The sequence below is a fragment of the Mus caroli genome, chromosome 14 (genome assembly GCF_900094665.2).
Source record: "Mus caroli chromosome 14, CAROLI_EIJ_v1.1, whole genome shotgun sequence".
NCBI classification, from domain to species: Eukaryota; Metazoa; Chordata; class Mammalia; order Rodentia; family Muridae; genus Mus; species Mus caroli.
The window spans coordinates 78,552,003-78,564,425 of NC_034583.1; the positions used below are offsets into that span (position 1 = coordinate 78,552,003).

A 12,423-nucleotide genomic window follows, 5' to 3' on the forward strand; every position below is an offset into this window, starting at 1 on the left:
CCTCAATTTCGATATAATTTAAATATCATTTAATATGATTTTAAGAAATTTAAATTTGTTTGGCACTTATTTATTCATATCTATCCATGCACTTACATGCTTTGGTTAGTTAGGAAGAGCTTTCGTGCTCCAGCTGGCCTCCTCCTTGCTCCGTAGCTGAGACTGGCCCAGGTGTCCTCCACCACACCTTTCATGGGGATAAAGTCTTTACAAAGAAAAAGTCAGAAGTGATTTTTTTTTGGTTCAGTGAAACGGTCCGCAGTCCTTTTGAAATTCCATATTTTGTCAGAGTGAAAACAGTGTTATTATGTATGTGTCGTACATTTAGAAATAGTTGTTTGGTAATTAGGTTTTGAATTTGTTTTTTCTTTCTTCAGTTAATGTTCTCTCCTTCTCTTTAGCCATAAAATGTTTTACTTTAAATAAAATATTACTAGATTTGGTGCATAAAAATGGAAGAAGGGAGATGAATGTCCTACCTCATTTTATTTTAAAATGGTGTTTATTTCCTGAGAAAGTCCTTAATCCTAAGCTAAATCATTCTCAGGATAACATTTGCTATACTTGTTTTGTATTGTAACAGCTATCTCATATTTTTGAACCTAAAAATTTCTCTACTTAGCTACACAAGGTGAGTTCTTTTTAACAAATGAGGCAATTTATAGGGCCTAAATTTCCTGCATGTGAACACTTGGAGACAGTGCTGCCGTTCCTGTTCTTCCTAGCCACGTCACCTTGTAGTCTGTAGCATATGGCCAAAGGGAAGCTGAGTCAAGTTTGTAATGTTTGTGTCTCCCAGGTTCCAAAGCGTGGTAGCCCTGAGAAAGGGAAGGGCAAGGGCACTGCTCACCCATATGCACAGCAGCCCTGCTTACCCTGGGCCCATCTGTTTTACTCTGGTAGTAATACAAGATTTCATTTGGAAGAAAAGGAGCACCACATTTATTCTCTAAATTAGCAACAATACAAAAACGACAAAACTCTGTCCATACATTCTCCAGTGCCCTTTAGGGTCCTGAAGTGTGTGATGTCTGTGTCACTGCTGGGAAGCATATCAGAGGGGAAGCCAGGAACGTGAAGGGGGCCTGGGCCTTCGTTCAGGTTGTGGAATTAATTACATAAATAATAACGCCTTAGTTTGTTATTCTTCACAACAACTTTGCCCTCTCGTTTGTAGTTCTAAGATATCATGGGCCTCGCTGTTCAGTGTTAGAACTATCAGTGCTAGAGTAGAACATGTCTCAAAAAAGGCAAATGCTAAAGACTAGTGTTGGTAGGATGTAAGTGTTTAGGCTGACTGTGTACAAACCTCACGGAAATAAAGCTGAGTCATCCTTCATTTCAGTTTCCACCTGTTCTAATACAGTAACATATTAATTGATCAATTTATGAACAGATCACTTACAGCATTTCTAATTGTAACTTTGCAGTCTATTGTGTAATGTTTTGTAAAAGCATGTTTGTCCTTACAAGGGCTGCTTGCTTAGGTTTCATCTTAAATTTGGTTATATTCCTATAACTATAATCTGATCAGGCAGGCAAAGTATAGCCTAGTGATTTGTAAAGTAGATTTTTGCATATGAATCACTATAAGAGACATATACGCATTAGTCTTATGTAAAATAGCTTACATTTCAAAGATCACTAAATATATTGAACTTCATTTGTATACTATTAAATCCACTGTAAAGCCTCCAGTCAGCACTTCCTTGCTTTCCCCATGTTTTGTGATTCAAGTATGTAGTGTCCTCAGCAGTGCAGGCTTACTGTCAAGCCCCTGTGGGGTGGGCTGGGGGGCAGTAACCAAGATCACTGGCAGCAGCCCACAGTGTTTGGTGGCCTTTGGAACGGCTCTGGCCAAGGATTCCCGAGAAGTAATTTGTTCTTGCCACTGAGTGTTTCGTTTGCTAGCTGGTCTCTTCTGGGACCATTATTTCCCTATTCCAGGACAACCTCATTTCAATTTTTACAAAAATGTATGTAGATAGATACATTTTAGGAAGCTTCTATAGTAGTAGGTTTCCATATTGTGACTTCTGAAAACAGAAGTCATTAGTTTTATTTATCCCTACCAATTTCCTTCTTCTACCCTTCCTGCCCTCCTCCACCACAGTTTACCCCTTTCTGTGCCATAATTTCCTTTTAACCTTTTATACTGCTACATTTTTTTTTCTGCCCTCTCCATGGACCCTTATTTATTTCCTTTGACCTCTGTGGATATTCCTAATGAAATGCTTAGGTAAAGATTCAAACCTAGCATCCATAAATGAGAGAAAACATGAAATGTTTGTCTTTCTGGATCTGGATTACCTCCCTCAAGATGATTGCTTTAAGCTCCATCCATTTACTTTTGAATTTCGTAATTTCATTTTTCGTAATAGCTGGGTAATATTTGACTCTTTGAATTTGTGATATCTTGAGTATCCATTCCCCAGTTGATGGACATGTAGACTGTTTCCTAGCTGTTGTGAACACAGCAGCAGTGCATATGAATGAGCAGGTGTCTCTATAGTAAGGGATAGTCTTTTTGGTGTATTGGCAAAAGTGGTGCATCTGGATCATGTGGTAGATAATTTTTCAGCTCTTTTTTGGAGATGCCTCATACTGATTTTGCTAGTGGCTGCACCAGGTTGTACTTCTCCTAGCAGTGAGTGAGTGTGCGTCCCTACGCCCATGCCAGCATTTGCTATTATTTGTTTTTCTGGGTCTTAGCCATTCTGACTAGGATAAGAGAAACATAATTTTAATATGCAAGTCCCTGATGGTTGAGGATGTTGAGCACTTTAAAGATGTTTCTCAGCTATTTGTATTTTATCTCTTGAGAGTTCTCTTTAGGTCGATGCATGCCTCATTTAAAAATTTTTTTTTGCTGTGATATTTAAGTTGAAAAATCTTTTCTAGATCCAAACTCTCTATATAGCTAGAAAACCCTTTCTCATTCTGTGGACTGACTGTCCACTCAAGTGCTGGTGTCCTTTGCTGTACAGAAAGACCAAGCAGCTCCTAGAAAACCTCCATATCCATCAGCTTCTCTCTTATGCAGCTTCTCTCTTATGTCATATAAGAATGTTTAAAACTTCTACTTGTGGGTTTCCAAGTGACCAATTTATAGTGAAGTTTCATAGAACAGTTCACTTACAGGTGGAACATATGTAATTGGATGTGTGTTCTCCAAACACAGTATGCAGTGAGAGGCCAAAGACACAGTATACAGAGGAGAAGTACTTATAAATTGTCAGGTTTTTTTGTTAAAATTATTAATGTCATCTTTGTTGGTTATTTTGCTTTGCTTCAAAATACATTTAATATGTGCTTGCCGGATTGGTTCCTGCAGGTTTGTGAGTATGTGTGTGTTTGTGTGTGTGTGTGTGTGGTTTGTGTGTGTGTGTGTGCTTATAAAAGGTTTCAGTGAGCTAGTTAATATAAGTATGAAAAGGGGCTCATTTTGAATTTTTGTTCTTTGAAAGCAGACTTTATTTGATAACATAGCTGAAGTAAGCAAAAGTTAAGAGTCCTAATAACTAATATGAAGTCTGAAAAGCTTAGGTGAAGATCACATTGGATGTTTCTATCACATGAAGTTATTCTAAGCCTTATAAAGAAATTTGCTGAGAGTCAGAAACAAAATATTCCCACCAGTACTTCTTGTATTGAGTTCTGTAACTTTATCTCTCAAGGTTGACAGATATGTCCATCCAATCTAAAATCTGGGATGGTACTGGCTCTAATTCAGTGTCAGGTTTTGTTGTTGTTGTGAATATGCTCATAAACTATGAAATAATTTTTGGAATCTGTAATAGAGTTTTGAAGCTTAAAGGAAGAAGTTAGGATATGGCAATGGGTAGATTTCATTAGAGACGGGTCAAACGCCTCATTTATAACTAGAACTATGCTGTCTGAAGTAAGGCCAGGATGCAGGCAACACTCTCTGTTCCTCCTGTACTGTACTGGGTATTGCATGTAAACAATGCTTGCCCTCAGCTGCACTGCAGGAGAATCTTAAAAGTTAATGAAAGCAAAGACTGCCTTTGACAGTAATTGAAAAGTAAGCTATGAGAATCTCAGTTTTTGACTGCTACTTTGTATAAAAAGCTTGTGAAGACATCAAATTATGTGAAAGAAATTTCATGGTTGGTCATCTCTATAACACTAATTGGCTCTAGTGAGTACAGTCTGAATCTTTTAAGGCCAGAAGAGACAGCTTTTCAATAGCAATATCATTTTTATTAGGCACTTGCTCAGCACGTGCAGTGTCTAACATCTAACGATGTGGTTCATTGTAAAGCAAGGACTTTTCAGATGTTCTCAGCCAGTTCTGCAGCTGAGTGTAGAGAAAATTAACATTCTATTCTGATTCCTGCAATAATTACTTCCTTTCCTAAAGTACCAGATATATCTTCATCCTTTTCAGTTAATATGCATAGCTTTAAGTGTTGTCATTTGTCATAAAATTAAGTATATCTCCTTTTCAAATTTGCAGTAATATTTGATAATTATCATTCAGAACAGTGACCAGAATAATAAAACGATAGCTCTCTCCTTTCCCAAGAACGTTTCACTTTTCTTCCTGCATTTTAATTGCTGTGCTGAGTTCCAAATCCAAACTGTTTGAGATTGACCTTTGAAAGGGGTTTAGGGAAAGGAGAGCCTATCCGACACTTTTCTCTAAAAAGTGGCTATTGAATTAACATCAGATGAATTGTTAGATTTCACTATTCTTTGTGGCATGACAGGTCCTTGAAGATGATCATTAATTTTTTGGCGTATAGCTCATTTCTTCTACATGCAGATGGAGACAAATTTAAACAGCAGTGTTTGAATTCAAGTTAAGTCTTAGCTGTCTTATACAGTTCTTGGACTTCAGTGTCCTTCCTAAAAGTAATGAATTTGTTGCTTTCTTTTGAATGCTGTGGAGGATGCTTCATAAGGAGAAAGATGTTCATGTGTTTAATCTGTGTACCACTAAGTGTCACTGTGAGGAAGTAGAATTTCTTCAGTCAGAATGTCTATCATCTCCCTGTTCTGGCCGGTTGCAGTACAGTGGTAGGATACATGAAACTTCAAGAAACGTAACTCCAACTTTCTTATAACTTCCTATGTTATTATTAGAGTTAAAGGAAAGCTGTGAGGAAAAAAAAAGACTTCAAAACATGAGGAGGAGGCAGAAAGAATCAATTTCCAAAATCATGCAAATTATTGTACTCTGACAATTTAGTAGGAATTTAAATTCTACTCAGTAAAAATAGATGCTATTTCTTGCATAAATAAAGCTGAGAGCCTGTCTCCCCCCCCCCCCCGTTTCTGATAGGGTACCTAATTCATAGCTGAATTAATTTTTAGAAAGCACACACAGAGAGAAACAGAAGCCAGGGCGGCAGCACTCAGTAAGAAACCAGTGTGCTTTTTGACGATATTTTGTTGCCTGTAAGACCTTTTCCAGTGTTATAATGAACTCTCTACTTCCTCTGCTCGCTCTTTAATCAGAGTCTCCTAATGTACCTGTGTTCTTTCTGGAGCTCGTAGGTCCCCCTCCCAGTAAGGAAGAGAGCGGGATAAATGCTTTCCTATGCTTTCTCTTGCATGAAGCTTTTTGTATATTTAAATTGCATAACCCCACCTCCATTCCAATTTATTATTTTCTCTGTCCCTAGATGTAAGTTTCCTAACGTTGGAGATTTCATCAAATGAAGATAGAGAGTTGGTGAATGTCCTCTGGCTCTTCCATGACCCTTTTGGTATCTTAGGAAAACTCCCTTCTTTAATAAACACCTGAAATGTATTCAGAAGAAATACTCAAGAACATTATATCTGATCGTCTCTGTTTTCCTCACTTTTCCTCACTTAATGTGATATTTGGAAATGATTTCCTTTAAGATCTCTGCCTTTACCCCTTAGCCTTGCCTCTCTCTGTTGACAGCTTATGAAGGTATATTAACATGAAGATTATAAGCCACATTTAACTTAGGAAAGGCAGAGCTACTTTGAACATACTAAATCATTCTTCTTGCAAATAGGAAGAAGAAGGCACCTATGATCACACCATTGAGTTCCGCAGAGGAGGTGATGGACAGCCACGAAGGTCTACTCGGCCAACGCAGCAGTTTTACCAACCTCCTCGAGCTCGGAACTAACGTGAAAGGTAAAACTGACATTTGCCAGATAGTTTTCATGTAAAGAAATACGTACTTTGTGTTCAATACAAGTTCAGCTACTGATGTTTCATGATGCAGATAGAAAAGGCTGATCATGTATGTGATGCAGCTTCCAGTTGACAGTATGATATGCCATTTTCCCACCAGCTTTTGCCCATAAATCCTTCTAGAAATACATTGCTCCACTCCTACTATATTAGTTACTGTTCTGTTGTTGTAAAGAGATAGAATGATCAAGGCATGGTATAAAAGAAACATTTATTGGGACCTTGCTTACAGTTCTTGAGGCTTAGTGTGTGATCATTATGGCAGGGAGTGTGGCAGTGTGCAGTCATGGCGATGGAGCAATAGCTGGCAGTCCATATCTGATGCATAAGATAGTCAGAGAAAGAAACTGGACCTGGACCTCAAAGCCCATCTCAAAGGACACACCTCCTTCAACAAGGACATGCTCATTCCAGCAAGGCCACAACCTCACAATCCTTTCCAAACATATGAGCCTACTAGAGACATTCTGGTTCAAACCGCCACACTTTCTCTATTCTCTACCCCCCTCTGTCTCCCTATGTCTCCCTATGTCTCTCTCCCATTTATACTATTATTACATTTATTTTTATTGTTTTTGGGGAATTTCATACATGACTACTGCATTTCTATCCTCTTTCTATCGCTTCCTCTCCTGACTCCGACTCCCCCTGTGTACTTCTTCCCTCTCCCATCCCCCGTGCTCCCGCTGTCCCCTCTCTCTCTTCTGGGTTTTCCAGTTAATCCATTTGAATACTCGAATCTGAGGATACAGAGCTAGAATCCATAAATACACGAGCATATGCCTCATTTCTCAGTACGCCTATACTGTTTGACCCACTTGAGTGTATTTAAGGAAGAGGGGATATTTCAGTGTACCATCAGGGGTCAGAAAGACAACATGACTCTTACTCTAATTTGACTTGGAGGCTGTTTGCTTATCTAGATGCATTTGTACCCGTTTCAGAAGGAAGAGCTGTCTGAAAATCGTCTTCACTAGGGAGAGAGAGCGGAAAGTCAGGAGATTAGCAAAGTCTTGGACATCACACACTTGACAAAGACCTTTTTTTCTTAATATATTTTTGGAGGGAAATACTTTCACCTTTGGGAACCAGCCTGCCTTGTTACTGTTTTCAGCCCAATATGCTAGAACTTTGGGAGAATTTAAAGCGAATTTCCCATTGGGTTTTTATTGTCCTGCAGACTCTTCTGGACTTAACTATATTTTCTTCCCAGTGTCTTCAGTAGCAAGAATGACAATTTTCTAGGAACTCTTCTCAGTTCCTCCTTTTGCAATTAGTTCTGCTAAGGTTTTTGTCAGGATCTATTTTTCTCCTGATCAGTGACCAGCAATGGCTGTGGAGTCTCTCAAGTGCAGAGAGCATGAATTGGGGTATGGTTTGAGTGGAAGGAAAAAACATTCAGGGAGCGGGGGAAAGGAAATTATCTCAATAATTTTATGTTGATGTAAGTTAAATAATGCTTTAAATGTATTGAAATATCCTTAAACATATAAGTTATTCACATTTCCTGGTACCGAATGAGTTCAGTGTTCCTGAGCTATGTGTCCTTCAGCTTCCCCAAACTTATGTTTGAACCTACTTATAATATTCTAATATAAACACAGAACTTTTCTAACATTTAACTTCATATCTCAGTCTGCCTTAAGCCAGAGCCCAGTGTTAATTGACTTCTGACCCGTCAGAGCCAGCCAGCGTAGCGTTTTCCCTTTTATCACCGCCTCTTCTTGGAGCTCAGAACAAGGCTATCAAGCAAACAGTCCTGACCCACACACAGATCAAAGAGGAGTTGCTGCATAACTCTAGGCGTTTTTCTGTAGCACACAGGAACCAGTTCTCAGGATTTTTTTTTCAAAGCAAAATCAAAGTATATACAAGGATTTAAGGCGCTTAAACACTATAGAAGATTGAATATATACCCTTAAAATAAGTTCCCTGTGTTTACAATTAAATGACACTTTAAAGTGAATGGAAATAGAGATCCTTTTCCTCCTTTCTGGGGATTTTTAAATCACTTAAAACAGTTTTTAATGAAGCTAAAGGTGCTCAGTGGGGTGTCAGATTTCTGGAGCTGCTGTTTGTGTTGATGGGAATGGGTTGGATGGAGCCGGCTGGAAGTAGAGAAGGCAGGGAAAGGTACCATGCACCCAGTGGGGAGGGCTCAGCCCTCCTAGCCTTCTAGAAGTTTCTTTCATGTATTTTGTATGTTTAGGTTCCTTCCATGGAAATTTTTCTTTGAAAAAGAGTATACTGCTTAAAAATACATTATACACCATAGCCCTGAGGTAATTGTGGCTTAACCATATCAAATCATACAATGCAAACATTTCCTAATCAACTTAAGTATCCCAGTCTTACTTTTTATGCCCCCTAAGTTAAAACTTCATCTCGAATGCTGGGGTACAGCTCTGGTAGGGCTTGCATACTTAGCATGTGGTAGGCCCTGGATTCTGTACTCAGCAACAAAAGAAAATTAATAAGTCAGTCTTTCTCATGGCCCAGAAGCCTGCGTGGCTTGGATTGTTTTCAGGGAAGAAAGTTTTGCCATAAAGTTTATGTAAACGTAAAGAGAACAAGACATGAAATGTTGGCTAGGAAAAATTTTGTATTATAACTCAAAAATACATTATTAAAGCCTATATAATATAATAAAATATTTCTGAGAAATGATCTTAAATGGGAAGTTCAGCAGTAACATATTGTTCTTGTTACAAAATTGAAGACTTATTTTTTCTTTTCACTTCCCTTAAGTTTCTGTTAATTTATACATCCAATAAGAAGATGCATATTGGTAGTCAGCTATTTAACTTTCCATAAATATAAATATGAAGTTATGTGTACTCAAGTACTATTTTTTTCTCAACAATTACTTAGGATGGTGAGAAATAATGTAGGCATTTCTGTTATCACTTCCAAAAATATAGTTTTAAAATCCACTCATTTATATTTTGAGTATTTTCCTGAAGTATGAATGACATAGAATTTTAGTTATGTACTTGCATGTTATTTCCCAGGAACATTTTTTAAAACTCTTTATATAACCCTTTTGCCTGCTTCTCCAGGATGGAGACACACCTGAGCCACCTGGGTTTCATTGTAAGGCCAGCACTAGAGACTCACGAGACACACAGCTCTGAGACAGGGCCCAGTGAGAGAAGGGAGTCACTGGAGTAACAGAACAGCTCCAGGTGTGAGGAAAGGTGCTGATAAATCAGACCTGAGATTGGAGGGTATTCAGCCCCGAAAGTCCCCAAATTCTAGTTCCTGGACACTGTCTGTAATTGCTCTTTTTTTTTTTTAAATATTCTTTTTTTTTTTTTTAAGATTGATTGATTGATTTATATGTGTGTACACTGTAGCTGTCTTCAGACACTCCACAAGAGGGCATCAGGTTTTTGTTACGGATGGTTGTCAGCCACCATGTGGTTGCTGCGATTTGAACTCAGGACCTTTGGAAGAGCAGTCGGTGCTCTTAACTGCTGAGCCATCTCACCAGCCCCGACTGTAATTATTCTATGCAGTTTAGAAATGGGAGTGGCTATAGAAAGTTGAGTTTATACATAGCTCTTTAGGCAGTAGAACGGGCTGATCTTTGGACAATAGGAGGAGTTTATACTATGACTTGAATGCAGGGGCTATCCAATCCACAGCACCAGTCTCTGAGCCTATTGTACGGTGGAGTCTGAGAATGCCTTGGAGGACGGGTGGAGAGGACTGGCTGCACAGTAGGCCCCAGCAAGTGGCTCCAGTAGGCTGTGAACCCAAAGTCTGCGTTAGGGATACTTACTGATTCTTGTGTTACAAACTGGAGTTACAAATTGTATTACAAATGTGATGTGCTTGGTATGGTGAACTTCCGAGTAAGAATAAGATCACTACTGAATTTAAGAAATACTGCTGTTGGCTTTCAGCAGGACTAGAGAACCTGGTTCATCCACTGCCTACGTTCAAGTTGCATGTTGGGCTATGGAGAGAAACTGAGGCAGATGAGCTGGACCTCCTTGGTGTTATGAAGACTAGCAATGTGTACTGTGAGCCCATTCTGAACTTTGGTCCTAGTTTCTTATTTAATGGAAGAACAGTCTTCACCGTTTATTAACCAGAGACCTTGAAATGAATAGTTCTCTGTAGCTCCTGTGACTGTTTCGTCTTGAAGGTCCAACTTTTAACACCATTTTTAGCTAGTAAAAGGTATATGTTAAAATATAGATTATTTTTGGACAACTTTGTGCAGCATTGCCTTTGCAGAATTTTTTATATCAAGAATTAGGAAAATAATCTTCACAAACAGAGCTGTTAGCCTGGGATGCCAATAGGACTGGCATTAAATAAGAGTATCAGTGTCCAAAGCTCAAGCAGGCAGAATGGTGCAGTGGGTAAAGCGCTTTTCTGACCACGTGGGTCTCTGTTTCTGTGTTTCTGGAACATAAACAAACACATAAAGAAAAGAAAAACATACTCTGCAAACTTGTCTCCTGAAATCCACATGTGTGCCATGGTGCACACATGCTACCCCACCCCTCCATCATGCACATACATAATTATGTAATTAAAGAAAGCAAGACCTGGAGGAATCTATTTTCTGGTCAGGAGTCTGCTTACTTTGAAAGACTTGGGAGCTAAATGTTTCCAGTGGTAGATTACCTATTCCTGCCCAAGCACTGTTTCATTTATGATGCTAACCCAACAAATCTGTCATTATTTATCTCAGCTCTTATATTCTCATCACTGATTTTTGTGGTTTCAAATACTGTGGTACCCGGGGCTGGAGAGATGGCTCAGCAGTTAGGAACACTTGCTACTTGCTCTTACAGGGGATTGAGTTCAGTTCCATCATCACTATTGGGAGGATCACAGCTCCTGTGTGTGTAGCTTTAGAGGAGCTAACACCCTATTGTATCCCCTGAGGACACCTGCATGTGCATGCACACACACACACACTCATTCAAAGAAATGAAAATGAACTTTTAAAAAATACAGTAATGTAACAAGGCAGGGAACAGGTAGAGGGAGGGTACAAATGACAGACCAAAGTAAATGATAAATGACCTAGGTGGACTGCCTCATGTCAGACGTCTCAGACCTGAGAAAGTATTGAAGAAGGTAGGATAGGGTGCAGAGCCCAACTGGCCGACTGCTTCTCATTTATGTCTTCCTTTGTGAAGGAGCTGTTCATTTAATTCATAAGTTCCTGCAGTCAGTACCTAATAAGAAAGGATCTAGCAACACCACAGATAAACACTTCCAAAAGAAAAAGAATTCTGAATGTTTTTAAATTTGGGGTTTTTGTTTTGGGTTTTCAAAACAGGACTTTTCTGAGTAGTCATGGCTGTCTTAGAACTCACTCTGTAGACCAGGCTGGCTTTGAATTCAAAGATCTGCCTGCCTTCAGAGTGCTGGAACTAAAGGGATATGCTACCACAGCCCAGCCTAAATTTTGATGTTACAATGTTGCTTTTTATAGAGATTTAAGTTTATGAATGGGATTGTTTTTTCTAACTCACTCTGTTTGAGATTACAGATATTTATATGAACATCTGATATTTTTAAAAAGGTTTCAGCAGAGTTCTGCTTTTTATAAAGTATAGAAGAGATCATCTGAGGTTCAATTTTGTTTTCTTCCTTTTGAAACAGGGCTTTTGTGAAGGAAGAGCCACTGACTGAAACATCTTGGAAGCCCACTGATAGATTTTCCACTTCTTCAGAGAGAGACTCAACATGCTGGATATGATTTTTGGAGAAAGAAAAAAAAAAGGCAGATATTAGGGAAACGATTCAATTTACACAAGGCAATGGGGGGAAATACTGAGTTCAATAGAGCAAAATCTTTACAAGTGGAAAACTTCTTCTGCCATCAATAAAAGCATTGCATTGTTATATATGTTGCTCTGGTTCACTTGCCTGTTATTTTCTTGACCTGACATTAGTCCCATACTAGTCCCCTTTTATAAAACATCTTATGGAAGCCTTCCCCCTATAATGACATAGTATATTGACTGTATAGCTTACCATATTTTGTATTGATAGAATTAGCAGTTATTCATATGGTAACAGCTATCAAATACAGCAGAAGAGTTGAGCAGGGAAGTCTGTTGTTTATGGCACCCTCACGGCTTTTACAGGTGTATTTTGAAAGAAGGTATACCCTTTCTTTTACATTTGAATTGTGTTCTTAGGATGTATTTGGTTGCAAGTAACAAGAGAAGCCATCCTATAGCCCCAGATCA

At 38.7% G+C, this 12,423-nt stretch overlaps 1 protein-coding gene across 3 annotated transcripts in view; it reads left to right on the forward strand.

Annotated features, from left to right (window-relative positions):
• Positions 1-12,077, forward strand: part of Tdrd3 (tudor domain containing 3) — a 126,453-nt gene extending 114,376 nt beyond the window's left edge. For 2 of the 3 annotated variants that reach the window (XM_029468708.1, XM_029468709.1), the window contains 2 exons: positions 6,015-6,139; positions 11,831-12,075. In XM_029468708.1, coding sequence (XP_029324568.1) covers positions 6,015-6,131 — 117 coding nt within the window. In that variant the 3' untranslated portion in view covers positions 6,132-6,139; positions 11,831-12,075. Of the gene's footprint in view, positions 1-6,014; positions 6,140-11,830 lie in introns of all 3 variants that reach the window. The other variant, XM_021181871.2, reaches the window with a different exon arrangement.
• Positions 12,078-12,423: the final 346 nt, after the last annotated feature.